We start from the raw sequence: 18756 nt of genomic DNA on the forward strand, positions 1-18756 counted from the left end.
GAAGGAAGGAAGGAAGGAAGGAAGGAAGGAAGGAAGGAAGGAAGGAAGGAAGGAAGGAAATCACAGACTGAAACAGAGCTGGAAAGTTCTTTGGATGTGCATGACCAAGCCCGGCTGTCTTAAAGATGAAGAAGTTCAAGTCCACAACTACTGATGTGTCTTGTCCTTGTGCCTTGTCCACAGTCCCTGGCTTATAGGGCTAGTCTGGGAGAGAAGTAACATCGTGTCATTCCTTACTCCTCATGGCCTTCATTGTGTTTTATCTTAATTACTTTTTCCTGTGTCTCTCTCACACAGAATGAAATGGGTAACACCCAGTAACAACCCCCGGGTACTTATTCTCCTGGATACTTAATACAGTGCAAAATGTCCAACCAACATTGTTACTTTGCTAAATGGTTTCCTGTTCACATCTTAGCACCATTACGGCCATTCTGAACTATTCACTAGGTATTAATTCAGTTTTCTTTGTTGAAACTGAATTTATATGATTATAGAGGATGGAGTCTTCTGATTTCTCCTCAAGTTTCTACCCTTTTATAAAACCAAAACTTCTTCTGTGTGTGGTTTTTTAAAAAAGATTTTATTTATTTATTTGAGAGAGAGAGAGAGCACACAGAGGAGAGTGTGAGGGAGAAGCAGACTCCTCGCTGAGCAGAGAACCTGATAAGGGGCTCCATCCCAGGACCCTGAGATCACAACCTGAGCCGAAGGTAGACACTTAACTGATTGAGTCTCCCAGAGGCCCCATAATAATACCATTTTAGATTAAAAGTAGGAAGCGGGGGAGGGACGCCTGGGTGGCTCAGTTGGTTAAGCAGCTGCCTTCGGCTCAGGTCATGATCCCAGCGTCCTGGGATCGAGTCCCACATCGGGCTCCTTGCTCCGCAGGGAGCCTACTTCTCCCTCTGACTCTGCCTGCCACTCTGTCTGCCTGTGCTCGCTCTCACTCTCTCTCTTACAAATAAATAAAATCTTTAAAAAAAAAAAAAAAGTAGGAAGAGGGGGAAAAAACCCAGTAGAATATTTTGTATTAAAAGATTAAACTGACTGAATGTCAAAAGGAAAACATGATGTTCACAATGATTATAAAGTAAAAACTGAGAAAAAAGTTGTCTAGTTACCTCCTTATTTATTGCTTCTGCTTTGACAAAATATCGAGCTAATTTTAATACATCACAATCGACAACTTTGGTCTCATTTCCTCTCTTCGTTAGTCGCTCTCACCCTTGGTGCCATCTCACTGATTAAACGAAATGAAAATACCCTGGAAGAAAAATAGCTTCCATTTCTATACGTGAGTTAATTTTTGTCTGTGAGAAACATAAGAAAGACTGCCCACAAAATGCATGCCTACAGGGGCGCCTGGGTGGCTCAGTGGGTTAAGCCTCTGCCTTCAGCTCAGGTCATGATCCCAGGGTCCTGGGATTGAGCCCCAAGTTGGGCTCTCTGCTCAGCAGGGAGCCTTGTTCCACCTCTCCCTCTACCTGTCTCTCTGCCTACTTGTGATCTCTGCCATCAAATAAATGAATAAAATCTTAAAAAAAAAGCATGCCTACACAAAGCCACTTTGAGTCTGTAAAGCTGAAGAAACACTGTCTAAGACCCTTTGACACAGGGAGCGAATCCTGACTCCACCTGACCGACTCAACGTCATCATCTGTGAAACGGGGCTGATGAGATTTGTGGGGTTGTGAGGAAGGAAGGAGGAGGGAAAGCACCTGACAAGTAGTAACTGTCCCATAAATAGCACCTCCACTTACTCTGCTCCTACGCGGGCTCACGTCCCCACCATTCTTATTCCAGATGACACAGTGAGATAGAGGGAACACTAATGTCCAGAATTGCAATTATTTTTCTAGATTCTGATTTTTCTGTTGACCATGTTAAGGAGACACAGAAAAGGACTTGTGAGGAAGAAATGCAGTGAATTCTGACTATTATGTGGCCCTCCCTGAGGCTGACTTGACTCTCCCAGACGGGATTTAGTTCCCAGAAGCACCAGAGAGAAGTTGCTAAAGCCCCACATGAGGTTTCAAGCCCTTAGGGTGAGAGTTGAAGATGAATTTGTTTCAAAACGCATTTCTGTTGCTAATGATACCCGGTACGTCCGCTAGAAGATTTGGAGCTGGTGTATTTCTGCAAATTTGTCTTTTGTTTGGAAGAAGAGGCTCCTCCTCCGTTGGTAAATATTCTGTCCTCATATGTTTTTGAACTCTTTAAAGGGTTTACCTACATCTTTTATGGAAAGTAAATATTTCTCAATTCATTGAAAAAAAAAAAGGAAAGAAAACCACTCTATCACATGATAAGGGGGAAAATATTTTCTTTCCCCTTTCATTAAAAAAAAAAAAAAAAAAGCAAAACCCCAAACATAACAATGAATAATGAAAGGAAAACAGACGGAGCCGTTCCATTCCGTGGGGGAGGGGCAGAGTAGCTGGTGGGCACAGCTGCCGCGCGTCTGGTGTCCCAATTCTTTCCTTTCCCATCCCTTTATTACTTACTGGACCAAGAATGTAGACAATTTGGGCTATGGTTGTTTTGCGTTTTGGTTTCTCGACTTAATTCTATGGAGTGCTCTTTGCCCCCTGCCCTGAGTCCTCAGCCGAGAAGGTCACCTCAGTGTGCTGCAGGGAGCTACACAAGGGGGGCTCGCGTTCCTTTTCCAGTTCCACCTCTTCCCGTGAGGCCCTGGAAACTTGGAAGGGCTTGTGGTCTTAGCTGGAGCTGCTGTCACTGACTACCATAGACTGGGTGGCTTAAACAACAATTTCTCACAGTTCTAGAGTCTGGAAGGCCAAGATCGAGGTGTCAGCAGATTCAGCAACTGGTCAGAACCCTCTTCCTATTTGGCAGATGGCCACCTTCTTGCTGTCTCCTTACCTAGGGGGGAGAAAGAACTCTGGCCTCCTCACCTTCTGATAAGGGCATCATGAAAGCTAATCTTATCATGGGAGCTCTACGCTCCTGATCTCACTAAATCTATCTCCCAAAGGCCTCCTAATACCATCACAGTGGGTGTTTGGGAGTTTCATAGAGACACAAACATTCAGTCTGTAGTGCTAGTATAATGCTTTTATCAAAATCATAACACCCTTTATGCCTCTTTCAAGCATTTCTCACTGTGGTTTTCGTTGGGTATCAAATGACTACACGCTCACACACCAATACTGTGTGACCTTCAATGAGATACTATCAACTGTTAGTGTTTCCTTCCCAAATCCATATGTGAAAGCCCTAATCCCTACTGGGATGGTCTTTGGAGGTAAGTTATTTGGGAAGTAATTAATTTAAATGCGGTCATGACTAGGAGACTCCCATGATAGGATTAGTGCCCTTATAAGATGGAGACAGAGATCATCTCTGTCCAGGAGCAGGCACAGGAAGGGTCATGTGAGCACACAGTGAGTTGACTTCCACAAGCCAGTAAGAGAGGCCTCAGCAAAGACCAGCCATCTTGGTACCTTGACCCTGGGCTTCCAGCCTCCAGCACGGAGAGAAATAAACCTGTTGGCGAAGCTACCGTGTCTATGGTATTTTGTTATAATAGCTTGAGCTGACGGGGATGCAATTCAATTCTCCTAAACTGAAAAGGCACAGGGAGCAGAGAAATAATGAAAGGTGATTCCTAAGGGAGTGCTTGGTTTGTTTCTGAACTTACAGAAGAATTCCTAGAAAAGAATATTATCCAGATATGAAAAAAAATTGTTCTATAAAACAGTACAATTATAATTTCCTCCAAATCTTCCATCAAACTATCACTTTTTCCTTTTTTACAAATGTGCATAGCTCTCGAGTTTCCTGATAGGCGATGGGCATTAGGGAGGGCACTTGAAGTAACAAGCGCGGGACGTTGTTTGCAACTGATGAATAACTGAATTCTGTCTCTGAAGCTAACCATACAATCTATGTGAATTAAATTGAATTTAAATAAAACATTTAAAAATAAATAAAAATTAAAAGTGTTGCTTATCTCTTTCAGCATGAACCTAACAATATATCTACATGGAGGCTCATTAAAGGTAGAATCACCATGTGGAATTCTATATCCTAACAAGTGACCTGCCGTTTCTTCTAAGAAAGTTGTGTGTTTTCTAGAAATTGCACCTCATATAGCTGAGATTTCTACATGGTAACATAGTAACAAAGGTTTGTGGGGTTTTTTTAAAGATTTTATTTATTTATTTTGAGAGAGAGAGAGTGAGCGCAAGTCGGGGGAGGGGCAGAGGCAGAGGAGGAGAGAGAGAATCTCAAGCAGACTCCATGTTGAGCACAGAGCCTGACGTGGTGCTCTCTCCTACAACCATGAGATCATGAACTGAGCTGAAATCAAGAGTCAGATAACCTACTGAGCCACCAAGGTGTCCCACATGGTAACAAAGGCTTGTCAAGCTGCACATGCTCCTTCTGTGCTCAGGGGCAATGGTGTATTTATTAATACAGAAACTCCTATCCCATTGTGTCAGCCACTCATCCTTGCTAATGAAACATGATCTGCTACCATTATGGATTACGTGGTGTCAGGTCATCCAAAAGTGCTCACCAAAGATTTGCTGTTTATTAAATTTATTGAGAACTCTTACTCAAACTAGTGCTGCATTTTACACAGAGGGGAAAACGGAAATTCTGTCCAGAGGTTACACTAAGAGAATCCTGCGCTAGGAAGAGAATTTTCACCAGGTTCTCCTGGGGCATGTGTTAAAAATGCATATTCCCTGATTTCAAGCCCAACATTTCTGCCCTAAGAGTGTGCCAGGACTCAGGGCGCCTGGTCTGTCTTCAGTTTAGGTCAGGCATCTGTTATTGGGCATCTGCCTTCGGTTCAGGTCATGATCCTGGGGTCTTGGGATCGAGCCCCACATCGGGCTCTCTGCTTGACAGGAAGCCTACTTCTCCCTCTCCCACTCCCCCTGCTTGTGTTCCCTCTCTTGATGTGTTTATCTCTGTCAAATAAATAAACAATAAATAAATAAAATCTTAAAAAAAAAAAAAAAAAAGAATGGGCCAGGACAGAAGCCAGAAATATGGTTTAACAAGATCCATGGGCGATTCTGATGTCATTGATCCACTTTGAGAAATATATTGTAGTTGTATTGTATCCTATCCCTAGTTTAGAAATCACACACCAAGAACCTACTCTGAGCAAGGCGGATGAAGGCGATATTCTGAAGTTGGAGAACTTTGCTCTGTTTTCAATTAATTTTTTCTCTTTCCAGGCACTTTAGATGGCCTCACTATTGGGTTTCCATGATGCTGACTTACCAAGCTCTAAGGATATTTTTTTCATTCTTTTCTCTCTGCTCTCTAGCCAACATTAAACCTCAGGTGTCATGTCCAAGATGGCAGCCAATTGTCTGATTAGCTAAGCATGCCAAGGGGTTATAGGTAACCAATGCTTTAATGTATGATTCTCCTGGGTTTATGTTCATTTTAACAAAGGGCTTTAAAAAGTTGGGATGGTCCTTACCAGGGAGAAATCTCTACATTCTAAACTCCTAGATGCACCGGCAGTATAGCAGGGGAGGTAATTTTTGTCTGCTAGCCTCAATTCTCAGTAGGCCTCCTTGTAAAATCAACTCTGTTCCTAGGAATGTACAGGATTTCCTTTGCAGACTTATGTAGAAGTTGAAGAGGACAAGACTGACCACAAAAGGTATAGAGAGTGCCAAGTTCTTGTCTTCCAACTTTGCTGATTTGTGTTGATAGGATCAAACTGGGGAAAAAATTGGCTAGAATAACCCAAATTCACCTGGCCTTAATATAATACTAACTTGAATCATAAAGCCAGTAGAAGAGTTTGTTGTGGTAAATATCTCTTTCCCGGAGGAGGCTGTTCAACTCATAATGGAGTGACCCAGTATCAGACATAGGAATTTGAAATCAGAAATCTCGCCCAGTGGTTCTGTTCTAACCCTCCTGGAGGCCGGATCCACACATCTTGGTGATCTAGCAGAGGAGAGAGGGTACAAGGTGAGTGACAAGGGGGCCTAGGATAAATCTGTCCTATTATGAGAAATAGCTCTAGGTTTTAAATCTGGCCCTACTGCTCATTAGCTGTGTGACCTTGGGGAAATTACATAAACTCTTAGCCTCAGTCTACTATCTGTAAAATGGGAAGGACATTGAGAGTAAATATTCAGTTCATATTTCTATTGCTATCATATTATCAATATTATTCTTAGCCATCCAGGGAAAAAGTAAGAAAGCTAAATTTGATGTTGGTATAGATCAGCCTCTCTGCTGGGGCAGAAGTAGAAAGGGTGAGAAAGTTTTGGTTATACGAGATACAATGATAAATAAGAGAGGCAGATTAAGAACTAATATGGCAGACTTTCCATTTTAGCATTCAGGACTAAGAATGGGTTCTCCCTTTCTGGAAACTTACGTGTGTGTCTTCCAGATCAGTCCTGCAGAAAGCTTGACGAACACTGTCAAGGACACACAGAACATGGCAAAGCTCAGGCACAGGTTGAAGGCTTGAAGGGTCAGGTGGTACTCTTCATAGTGCAGCGGGTCCACACAAGCTGATGGGAAGCTTGCATACGGAAAAGGAAAGGCAACTGCATAACCAACGTAATCAGTCCCTGCTATCCCTGAAAACGAGTAGAAGCAATATGGGCCAAGGAGAGCAGATTCCAAGGCTACAGCAAAATGAAGTGGACATCCCATCATGCTCAGAATCACAAAGATGAAACTAGCTTGCCACTGAAAATAAAGCAAAAACAAAGCATTACTTTGGGAACTGAATTCTTCAAAAGCTTTTCGGCAATATGAAGAAGGAAGATGTCAGGGATGAATCTCTTTTATTGGGAAGCTAAGGAGAAATGAATTACAACGTTCCCTTTTAGGTCTTTTGTTCACCTCTTGAATCTACACTATGGAAGAATGACATATCAGCCAATTGGGCCCAAAATGAAATGAATTCCATTCAACAAACATGTGTTTATTTTGCTTGTATCATATGTTGACAGCCAGTCTGGGGTGGGAAAAACAAACAGGAGTACACAGGATCCTTGCCTTATCCTAGCACCTTGCTAATCAGGGAGGGCATGGTCCATGATTCAGCGGCACTGACAACCCCTGAATTTGTTAGAAATGTAGATTCTCACACCTCACCCGGATCTACTGAATCAGACTTTGCATTTTAACCAGATTCCCCAGTGATTCACACGTATATTCAATTTGAGCCACGGGAAGATCTATGATCAGATCAGGTAGTCTCTTTATACTATGGGATTACTTGGCTCCATACTATTGAAGTGCAAGATATCATGGACTTTTCATCCTTTTTAGGGGGAGAAGGAACAGAGACGTTGGAAGGACATCCCAAACTGAGGAGGTGAGCCTTAAAAAAACATGCTTAAAAACAGAGGAACCGGGACGCCTGGGTGGCTCAGTTGGTTAAGCAGCTGCCTTCAGCTCAGGTCATGATCCCAGCATCCTGGGATCGAGTCCCACATCGGGCTCCTTGCTCCGCAGGGAGCCTGCTTCTCCCTCTGACTCTGCCTTCCACTCTATCTGCCTATGCTTGCTCTCGCTCGCTCTCTCTCTGACAAATAAATTAAAAAAAAAAAAATCTTTAAAAACAAAACAAAACAAAACAGAGGAACCCTACGGGTCCATTTATTCAAAATGAAATTCAAGAGCATTAACATCAGTGGTGTCCTTCCCAAATCAGAACACTTAAATATTTATAGTAATCACAGGAACTTGTAGAAAATGTTTGGAGAAGAAATCAGATAAAAATTATCCGTGTAACACCCAGTTTACTCCTGAAACCCATTATAGTAAGGCATCAATTAGACAGAATTCGATGATAATTGGAAATCACGTTCTCTATGTTCCATCCTGAACTGGTAGAGATTTGACCTTGAAACCTATTCAATCATCCTCCGTGGTGTCTGTATATTTACCAGGTATCTCTTGGTCCACTCTTTGTAAGCCAACAGCAGAAGTATACCAGTTGTGAAGGCCTGTGAAAAGAAAATGGAAGAATAATATCCATGATAGAATGTATCTCTGGAAAGAGTTCAATCCGTCTCACAGTTTGACAACTTTATTATGAACTAGAAAGAACAGCAAATGGCTAAATGGATTTATGACTCTGATCTGCTCCTCATCGGGGATGACAATGAGGCAAGGAAGCCATCAGTGTCATAAAGACATGATTCATACAAGCTCATTTTTTGATTTTCTGTGTTGTCTTTGCCATCGCAATTATAATCTTTACTACTGTTAGGTGTCACAGGCGTAAAAGCCTCGCTTTATAACCCTCGCCATATGTTTTCGTTTGATTCATTGTCTATCGTTCATCTTTCTCACAAATTGTTAAAATTACAAATGGGAGGAACCAGAGAGGAAATGTCACAGAGCCCTGAAAACCCACCCAGCAATGGCATTATCTCTTCTTGTCTGCTTTTCTTTTCTTTCAAGATTCTGCAGCCTCAGCCTGCTGGTGGGATGCAAGTATGTGATTCTTGGTTCTCAAGTAACGAAGTTATAATTAGAGTGAATGCATGGTGAGACCTTAATCCTTCTGGGTACAGTGGTGTCCACAAGACATTGGTTTTTGTTGTTGTTGCTGTTGTTTTAGTCTCCTTTGAGGGGAAAAAGACCCAAAGTGCAGAATGAAAATAGTTAAAGGAGGGAATGGTGTCACCGGAATTGAGCAATATAAAATGGAAAAAAAAAAATTCTGGGCTCATCTCTGATTCAGCTCTGGGTCTGATGAAGACCTTTGTGTTCCCTGAGCTTGGAAACCACTTATTTCTGACCCATAAATCATTTGTTCCTGGTCGAGGAACGCTTTGAGGTTGAAAGAAAACCAGGAAGAGATGTGTCTGAAACGAGATGTCGAATGAGGGCAGGACTAAGACAAGTTACAAATTAGGCTTTTGGCAGAGAAATAAATATGACTGTATGTATAGTATCAACCAATTTGAGCGGAAAAATCCTTTTGTACCAATATGGTTTTGAGGTATGTTGCTTTCGTAGCTTCTGTGTCCACTCGGTACTTTTTGTGGTGGTGGTTGGTTGTTGATTGTTTTTTTGTTTTGTTTTGTTTGCTTTTCATTTTCCTGACACATTTTATTTTGAATGTCTGACTTCGAGAATGGGGGGTGGGGTGGGAGAAGCACACACGCGTCCGCTCACACGAAACTTCTCGTGTGGCTACGGCTGAAATTCCAGACGTGGCATCGCCCACCCATAAAACTCCCGTGGATAAAAACAGAAGCATCTGTAGGCAAAGGAGGTTGGCTTGATTCTGCAAAAGGAAAGTTTCCAAGGGACCCTGCGGAGGTTGAGCTTGCATCAGAAGCAGACAAAACGGGAGCATTAGAAAGAGCCCCTGAGCTGGGCTGCGGAGCCTGGGGCAGGTCTCTGCTCCGGGAGTTAACGCGCTCTCACCCACACATCACTCCTTGGGAGAGAGCAGCCCTGGACCCAGCAGGAGAAGAGCGATGGACACACTCCGGCGCTGGGGTAACTCCCAGTCCATAGCTGGCATGGCTATAGGTGCCTCGATTCCAGGTTGCCTTAGCTACTTTGGCGTGAACCGTCGCTTTCCTTTCAAAAGTTGAAAAATGCGGCGGGATGGCAGTGGCCTGTTATTTCTGTCATCGCTGCCAGCTTGAGTTTTGCTTTGTTTACACAAAACTTTGAAAAGATCTTTCACTGAGGAGGCTGGTGTATGAGTGCCATTCAGTAACCTGTGAAATCCACCCTGTGGACGGTGGTGGCTCAGGAGCCAGCACACCCATCTTTCCTGGTGCGCAGCCCCCCCACCCCACACACCATGAGCCAGAGGGCAAGGTGTCCCCTGAGTCACAGCCTCCCTTTTCTTGCTTTCTTTTCCTCTTTTCTTCTCTCTCTCTCTCTCTCTTTTTTTTTTTTAAGACTTATTTATTGGGCATCTGGGTGGCTTAGCCCTTAAGCATCTGCCTTCGGCTCAGGTCATAATCCCAGGGTCCTGGGATAGAGCCCCGCATCCAGCCCCGGGATCTGCTGGAAGCCTGTTTCTCCCTCTTCCACTCCCCCCACTTATGTTCCCTCTCTTGCTGTGTCTTTCTCTGTCAAATAAATAAAATAAAATCTTGAGAAGAAAAGATTTATGTATTTATTTGAGAAAGAGGGAGAGTGCCCAAGCACACATACATGTAAGCGGGCGTGGGCAGTGGGCAGAGGGGACGTGTCTCCATCAGACCCCCCTGCTGAGTGTGGAGCCCCGGATGCTGGGCTCCATGTCCCCACCCTGAGATGGGGACCTGAGCTAGAACCAAGAGTGTGACACAACTGTCTAAGCCACCCAGTCACCCTCTTTTTTTTTTTTTTTTTAACCTTATACTTAGGAAGAAGGAAAAGAAGGTAAAAGGAAGAGTTTTGAGGGTATGGAAGAGAAGTCAAGTGGGAAAAGGAAATTCGAGAGGTAGTGTCTGAGAGGCAAGTGCTGGGTCCAGCGGGGCAGTCAGGTTTCAGGAAGGACCAGGAGGAGGTGCTTGGGGAGTATGAGCCTGGCCAGAAGGCCCGGGCCTGCACTCTCCACCCTTAGCTCTTTCTGACCGGCCAGGTCCACAGGGCAGTTCCTGGGACTAGACTTGGGTTTTGTAAGAGGAGCTGCCAACACTGTACTTGCACGCTAATCATGAGCCCTCCCATGGAATCTTTAAATTGCCCACGTAAAGGACGCAGTTCCCAGAAGCGGATGAATTGAAGGAAGTGGGGAGCAGTCACAGTGGAAATAGAAACTTTCAGGGGAATCATTTTAATAGGCGCTAATTTATTCTCTTACAAACATCTATTGTGGGTCTACGGCGAACAAGGGATGCGATAGGCACTCTGCCGACAGCATCATAACAGTTAACGTTTATGGAGCGCTTACTGTATGCCAAGCATGACACTAAACACTTTCCATGTGTTAACTCATTTAATCCTTATAATGATGGGGATCTCCTGCTTTTTAAGTGAGCCACAGAGAGGCAAGTCAGGTGAGCAAGCTCACCAGGTAACAATGATAGGCACAGGGGTTCCAGCTTTCATTGGAATTTACAGTCCAGATGTGAACGTGATGAGAAGAACGTCCACCTATTGAGGCAAGAAAGAGTGAGTGCCTTCTGTGTGAGAAGAGTCCAGTGATAAGATACCACTGCCGGTGGGGAAAGGTTGCGGATGAAAGCATTACCCCCCATGGGGGGAAACAGGAGTCAAAGCAGGTTTGAAGGATGGATGTGATTTCAGCGGAGGTGCCAAGGGGAAGGACAGCCTGAGTAACAGGTGCAAAGGTGGGAACACAGCAGGCAGGCTTGGGGGACAGTGAGGCAGGCTCCCCGATGCGGGACAAAGCTGGTTCTGGGCACAAAACCAGTAGAAAATCAGGCTTGAAAGCCATGTGGGGCCAGGTTGAAAAGGGCCTGGAAATTCAGGCGGACATATCTGAACTTTGTTTGGACAATGAAACAACACTGAAGGTTCTTGAAGAAGGAGTCGAATTGATGCAGGAGAGATTTAGAAAGCCTACGGCCACGTGCATGTTGGGTCCGGATGCAGGGAGGCCTAGGTGTCTCTGTAGGAACTTGGTCTTCAGACTTGGAATGAATTTTTTTCTTTGCTATTATATTTTCAAGACTTCACCTTTTTAAAGTAATCTCTACACCCAACATGGGGCTCAAACCCACAACCCTGAGATTAAGAGTCACACACTCCACTCACTGAGCCAGCCAGGCGCCCCCTGATCCAAACTTTTTTTTTAAACCTCTATCCATAGCAAGAAATATATTTTGCATCGTGCCCAAGCCATAAATATATTATGTATGATACACTCTGGTTCTATTCTATTCTATTCTTCTATTCTATCCTATCCATGTTTTATAAATGCTGCTAGCTACCCAATAGATTGATTTTAGAACTCATTAATGAATGGGTTCCCACAGTTTGGCTATTGAAGTTATCTAGGTGTAAAACCTGGGTGGGGTGGGAAGTGGAGCACAGTGAGAATGAGAGGAAAGCATGCATAAAAATAGGCTTCACAGGAAGAATAAAAGTTAGCTGGCAATGGACTGGATGCAATGGGGCTGAGGGTAGGTTGGTTTAGGGCACTGTTGCCCAGAGCACAGTCCTAGGACCAGCAGCGTCGGCACCCCTTGGAAACTTCGGAGATAGGCAGAGTCTCTGGCCCCCGCCCAGATTTACTGAACCAGAGGATACATTTTAACCAGATCCCCAGAGTGATTCTTATGGACATTACAGTTTGAGAAGGACTAGTTAAACTGGAGGGAAAGATTGAACTGGAAGTCACTCTAGGATTTGAAATTGGGTTCAGAGCCTGGAAAGTCAGGAGAAGAAATCATTGCTTATGATGGTGAGATGATTTTGGGGGGACAAGCTGAGCTTAAAGAAGCCTAGGACATCTAGGGGTGCCTGGGTGGCTCAGTCCGTTAAGTGCCTGCCTTTGGCTCAGGTCATGATCTCGGGATCCTGGGATCGAGCCCCGTGTCACGCTCCCTACTCAGCAGGGAGTCTACTTCTCCCTCTTCCTCTGCCCCCCACCTCTCTCAGGTAAATAAATTAAAATGTTTAAAAATAATAATTAAAAAAAAAAAAGAAGTTTAGGCTACCCAAGTGAAAAACTGGCCATCAGGTGTCTGACAATCACAAAATTGTTGAAGCTGTAAGAAGCTTGAGTGATGGTGAAATCAAGTCCGTCCTCTGACAGAGGAAGACACTGGGGCCCTTCTCCTAAGTTCCCGTCTCCAGGCAGGATTCTGGGTGCAGCACAGCTGCCTGCCACTAAGTCACTGGAGCTGCCAAGTCACGTTTTCCAGGATTCAAGTAGAGCTCAGTCCTTAAGGCTGTGTCTCCTGGCTCCATACTTGCTAGCAGCAGATGACTTTAAATCACCTAGCTCAGAAATTATAGGAAATCTGCTTATCATGTGGCTGTCAGAGGAGAGCTTGGAAAGTCTGAGGACCAATATTTATGAAGAATTTAGAAAGTCTGGAATGAAAGCATTGAACAAATACAAAACTCTGTAACATTTGTAAAAATCTATCTTTTGTAAGCCTCGAAAGAGACAAGGAGTCTCTTACAATTTGTCTTTCCACCAGAGGAAGATTCACTCTGCAGGCAAGTAGGAAGTGACTGGTAGGGGCGCCTGGGTGGCTCAGCTGGTTAAGCGTCCGAGTCTTGATTTTCGGCTCAAGTCATGATCTCAGGGCTGTAAGGTGGAGCCCCACATTGGCCTTGAGCTCAGCGGGGAGTCTGCTTGGGATTCTCTCTCTCCCCCCTCTGCCCTGCCCTCCACGTCCTCTCTCTCTCTCTCCCTCTCTCAAACAAATAGATCTTTAAAAACAGAACAAGTGAGCACAAAAGTGACCAGTAAAGAAGGTTGTGGAATGAGTCAGAGATCTTTGAAGTTGACCCTGATCAGATGGAGCTGTGACTTGCTAGGAAACTCACTAGGAAAAGAAAAAACCACATTGTTCCAAGCTTAGACATCATTAAAAGAGTGAACATTCTTACTGTTTTCCTTCTCAAGAGGTTTTTTTCCCCCCTGCTTTAGTATAATACTAGCTTGACTTTTCATCTTTCCAACCTAATCAGAGTTCAGTGGTGTGAGAAATTTTGTACAAGGGCATGGGACCCATTGACTTACTCAACCCTATTTACTGAACAGGATTTATCGAACACCTAGTCTGTGGCTCACTCTGTTCCAAGTGCTGCAGGTATAGCAGAAAACAAAAAGAAAAAAAAAATCCCCACCCTTGTATAATATATGCTTTTTAGGGGGGAGGTATAAACAAACAATAAATAAGTATACTATATAGTATATTAGCTGGCAATAAGGGCCATGGGGAAAAGAATAGAACAGGGAATGAGAAATCGGGGATGCCAGGTGTGGGGGAGGTTTACAATTTTAAATTGGGTAATGAGGGTCATGAAGGAAGGCATCAAGGAGAAAGTGACATGACTTCAAAGAATTAAAGGAAGTTAAGGAACAAGCCATGTGTGGGAACAGGCTTCAGGCAGAGAACAGACAGTGCAAAGGTCCTCAGGCAAATAACATACATTGGAATGTTTGAACACAACAAGGTGCACGTGTGATGGGTAAGTGGTGGGAGATGAGGTCCCGGAAGGTAACAAGATGGGGAACTTGGCTGCTCCTCAGGGAATAGAATGGGAAAATGAGCGGATGGCAAGAGGTTAGGAAGGAAGGGTTTGAACAGAAATTGGGCCCTGATAGGATTCAGGGTGGGTGGCCCCCAAATAGGAGACTTTAGCATGTTGATTATTTTGAATTAAAGTTTTTTAGGAAACAACAGATGCAAGAAGAACACTGACTCTCCTCTGTCCCCCTGAAAGCAGGAAATGAATTCCCCAGGTGAAGGGGTGCCCTCCCTGTACTGGAGGGTAGAAGTTTTCCTCCATCACAGCACAAACAAGAGGCATGGTATCAACTAGCATGTGTGTAGAACTTTAAAATTGGCAAAGCCCTTTATTTTACAAGCTTTGTTCAAATTTGGTCATTCTCACTGAACAACTCAGGGCGGATAGTGTCGCACAGACTCTCTTTACCTGCAAAATTCCTCATGTTCTAGGTAAAAGCAATGAAGAACTAGCTGCGTGAGGGTCCTGCTCTTGGCCATATACCAAGAATGTCAGAGTCAGGACCTGAACGTAGGCCCCATCTCCCCAGTCTTACTTTTTTGGATTCCAACTCCCCATACCTCAATCTCAAAATCAAATAGCTATCTACGATCTGTGTCCTGGACACAGATCTTGTCATTTCTCTGGGTCTAACCGATAAAACAGATAGTGGTGTAGAACAAGCCTATATTCAATATTTTTTTCTCCTAATCAAATCTCAGTCTCTATTGAATGTTCTATGATAGACAGCAGGGACAGACATAGAATTTAGAAAAAGGGACACAGAGTTGTACTCTAATTGTGGTTTTGTTTAACTTTGGGTCAGTTCTGAAGTCAGAGTTAAAAAAAATTAATAGAACAGAAAAATATCTGACTTCATTTCACACAGAAGGCTAAATATTATTTTGTGAAACTTTTTGTTATAAATATTTAGTTACATGTATTTATCAAAACCTATCTATTTACCTAGAAAGAATTATAGAGATGTATTTATGTACATTCTAGGTCCTGATGTAAAAGGTTTTCCTTACTCTGGGTCATCAATGGAAAGTGTGGCAGGTGCTTGGATAAATGTAATTGTAGATTCTTTTTTTTTTTTTTTTTTAAAGATTTTAGCTAATTATTTGACAGAGACGCAGGGAGAGAGGGAACAGAAGCAGGGGGAGTGGGAGAGGAAGAAGTAGGCTTCCTGCAGAGCAGGGAGCCCTATGCAGGACTTGATCCCAGGACTCTGGGATCATGACCTGAGCCGAAGGCAGACACTTAATGACTGAGCCACCTAGGCATCCCTCCAGTAGATGTTTAATAAATATTTCTTTGAATGAATGTATGGCTTCAGGCAGGACATGGGGAAAAGAGCAGATGGGGAAGACTGGGGAGGTAGATGTAAAAGAATGTATTAAGAAAGAAAAAAACCCCAACAACACCATCCCACGCTTTCCTCGTTCATTTCCACACTCCCACCATTCTGCTTTCTCCATCTACTCACCATTCTTGAACCCCACTAGATGGAATTTTTAAAAAACTGAGACCTTTTGTTTGTTTCTTTTACCATTGCAACTCAAGCATGCAGTAGGCTGTCAATACATATTTATTTAATAAATAGATAAAAATGATATGTTCTAAGGTCTTACTTTTAGGTGATATCAAAGTTAAAGTTGGATTTTTTTTTTTTTTTTTTAAGACTTAAAAGGTTGCCTTTCTTAAGAATGGTTACATTTAGGGGCACCTGGGTGACTTAGTCGGTTAACCGTCTACCTTTGGCTCAGGTCATGATCTCAGCGTCCTGGGATCGAGCCCCACCTAGGACTCCCTGCTTGGCGGGGAGCCTGCTTCTCCCTATGTCTCTGACAGCTGTTCCCCCTGCTTGCGCTCTCTCTGTGTGTCAAATAAATAAATAAAATCTTAGAAAAAAAAAAAAGAGTGGCTACATTTTAGTAGAAAACTAAAGATCAAAGGTTCTAAAGTTGAAATTCTCTAGTCTCTGATGGTGAATGTCAGGCAGCACAAGAAACAATGAGAGAAGGATTTGTGGCAAGGCTCTGTAACTCCTCTTAAACCATACCACCATGGAAGACATCTATTCACAAGGCTAGATGTGTTCATTTCTTTGACCCAGAGAGCTGGGGTACCAGAACAACCCTTCACTGGTGCAGTCATTGTACTTGTACTTGGCCCATGTACCCTTTCCTAATGAACTGCGACGTTGGAGAGGTACCTCACCCAACCTCTTGAATGACTTTCAGTTCAAACAGTTGCTCACAAGGACAACTGTGGGAAAACTAAGATTTGGGGCCTGCAAATCGTGGATCAGGTCCACACACCTCAATGTTTCTAGGGAAAGCATTAGTCTGAAAATTATTTTCTTTGTTCTCCATTTTTACATGTTTTTATGGTTCACATTTTTTTCTAAATTCAAGTTTTACTGGAGAGATTTCAGTTTCTCAGAATACCAAGGTGAGAAGATTAAAATAACTTTTAAGAATTTCTTGAACAGCATTTCATTATAGTACACATGATGGTATATATGATAAAATGATATCAAGAAAGATTCTACATTTGAGAGGCAACAAATGGAAATCAACGTTCTACGGTAAATTCTAATTTTCTGTTGATTTTGGACTTCTCCGTATTGTTGGAAACCATGTTATTCTTTTTCTTCTTTCCCTCCCTTCTTTCTTCCTTCTCCCAATATATGTAATAAAATATTTTCCTACCAAAGCTCCATTCCAGATGGGGCAAGCAATCCAGACACTCCATCCCGTGAACCAAAGCTTGTAAGAAAAGACAGGGAAGAAAGTGATAACTCCAGAGACTACACTAAGAGCCCCCAGGGAAATGAGAATTCGGCCAGCAGCCTGGTGTAGGCTCTGCATTTTCCTCCGTGACTTGGTCCTCGATCTCAAAGATGTTTTGTTACTAAAACATGAGGGTATGTGAAGCCTCAGTAAACAGAAGTTTCTTAGAGACAGTAGCCATGACACATGTGGACTGTTGATCTACTTGGAAACAAGCTTCTGTTTGTTTCACCAAAGATAATAACATGTAATGAAATAATCCTTGACATAAATTTGGTACAATAAATTCTAATACTAGTTTACTAAGAGAGTGAATGAGTGAGAAAGAGAGAGAGAAATCATTCCTTGTTTTGGATTACCGCCTCCATTCCCTTCATTCTGCCCTGTGGTGGGGAGTGCCCACTTCCTGGCTTAATCAGATTCAAAGGCTTGCTGACTGAGCTAATTGTTTCTCAACTCAACCTGCCTGGCGGTTCCAGCATAAAGCCAACATCCTTTGTGCACAATAGATTCACATTCCCAGCACAATTTCCCACAAAACAAAGTAAAAATAAGCACTCTGATCACTTTTCATTATATTTAGATGATTTACAGCAAAAACAAGATCTCTCCCCATCTTTCAAAGTTCAATTCTACTACAATTATTTTTGAGTTTTTTGTACAGATTTTTGACATGGATTCATTCCCAAAGAGGCATAGGCTTCATTATGGAGTTCTGTCTTGTTTTCATGAAACCAGCTTTACCTTATGTTACTATTAATTCAATCATCAAGTAGAGGACAAAGATGGATGTGTATGTAGTTGTAAAATAAACTTTGAGGAGTAATTTATTAGTCGAATAAAATACAGATCTATAATCATTCTTGAATTATAATTCAAATTTTAGATGTTGGGCTTATGTACATTTAAGCAACTGTAGAAGTTGATTTCTTAATTTCTCACACATTTGAGAAAGTGGTACGTATTTGCTTTCGACTCTTAGGACATGTTTTTCTGTACTAGGACGGTATCTTGAGAACACAGACCCCTTTCTGAAGATACCTGAATAATTTTCCTGTTCAATATTAATGCCTAGTCCCTTAATGAGATGATGAAAACTAATTTTACAGATGGAAATATAGTGGTTTAGAGCATGGATTTTTGCATGAGACAGAGCTGGGATCCATTATCTGCCAGGCACCTGACCTTGGGCAAGGGCAGGTTACTTAGCTCTCTAGGCCTGTTTCTTCATATGGGAATAAACCCAGTTTTTATCTCACCAGGTGGTGATTGAGAAAAGTAAATGAGGCAATACATGTGAAATGCTTAGCATGGAGCTCTGTATCATGGTCCTTTGCTTATTGTTACACAGGGCGGGCCATCTTTGGAGTTCTTTCAACATGGGACAGGAAGCTGTCATTACCGTTGCTTTTAGGCATCATCTTACCATCTTACTGCATCGTATGCAGCTCCCAAAGTACTCTTCCCTGTTCAGTGAGGAGCGAAGCTGCTCTCAGATTCTCTGCTTTTTGTTTTTCTTTCTGTCTTTCTGCCTTTGGTAGCCATTCCACCGTGGGACCTCGATTTTGAAGCCATTGGTTTCCTGGATGTACAGGACCCAGGAAAGCAGCTCAGGCTTTCTGCTCTAGCTGTGATTTCCCATCTCCTCTCGACACCGCAGGAGTACATTCTCTCTCTCTGTCTTCCTCATGCCACTAGGTCGGTTCCACAAGGATAGAGGCCTTCCAAGCCTCACGCATCCCCTCAATGTGTAAGACGTTCCCAGTGCCTAGACCTGTGTCTGGCCCGGTGTAGATACTTAATACCCATTTGTTGA

The 18756-nt window shown here is 43.0% G+C and overlaps 1 protein-coding gene across 1 annotated transcript; it reads right to left on the reverse strand.

Annotated features, from left to right (window-relative positions):
* Positions 1–5837: 5837 nt before the first annotated feature.
* Positions 5838–17031, reverse strand: TMEM212 (transmembrane protein 212). Its single transcript, XM_059388341.1, has 4 exons — positions 16860–17031; positions 7917–7976; positions 6389–6708; positions 5838–5949 (listed from the first exon to the last, which is right to left on the reverse strand). The coding sequence occupies exons 1-4, from the start codon at positions 17016–17018 to the stop codon at positions 5838–5840; spliced, it is 651 nt and encodes a 216-aa protein (XP_059244324.1). The 5' UTR covers positions 17019–17031.
* Positions 17032–18756: the final 1725 nt, after the last annotated feature.

The sequence above is a fragment of the Mustela nigripes genome, chromosome 2 (assembly GCF_022355385.1).
Source record: "Mustela nigripes isolate SB6536 chromosome 2, MUSNIG.SB6536, whole genome shotgun sequence".
Taxonomy (NCBI): Eukaryota; Metazoa; Chordata; class Mammalia; order Carnivora; family Mustelidae; genus Mustela; species Mustela nigripes.

Bases quoted from the DNA above. Each gene is read 5' to 3' on its own strand.
- TMEM212 (XM_059388341.1), bottom strand. From the start codon at position 17,018: ATGCAGAGCCTACACCAGGCTGCTGGCCGAATTCTCATTTCCCTGGGG. The intron at 7,977-16,859 runs GTAGGAAAATAT...TTCTTTTCACAG, and splicing joins CCATCTGGAATGGAGCTTTG to GCCTTCACAACTGGTATACT. The intron at 6,709-7,916 runs GTAAATATACAG...CTTTATTTTCAG, and splicing joins AGTGGACCAAGAGATACCTG to TGGCAAGCTAGTTTCATCTT.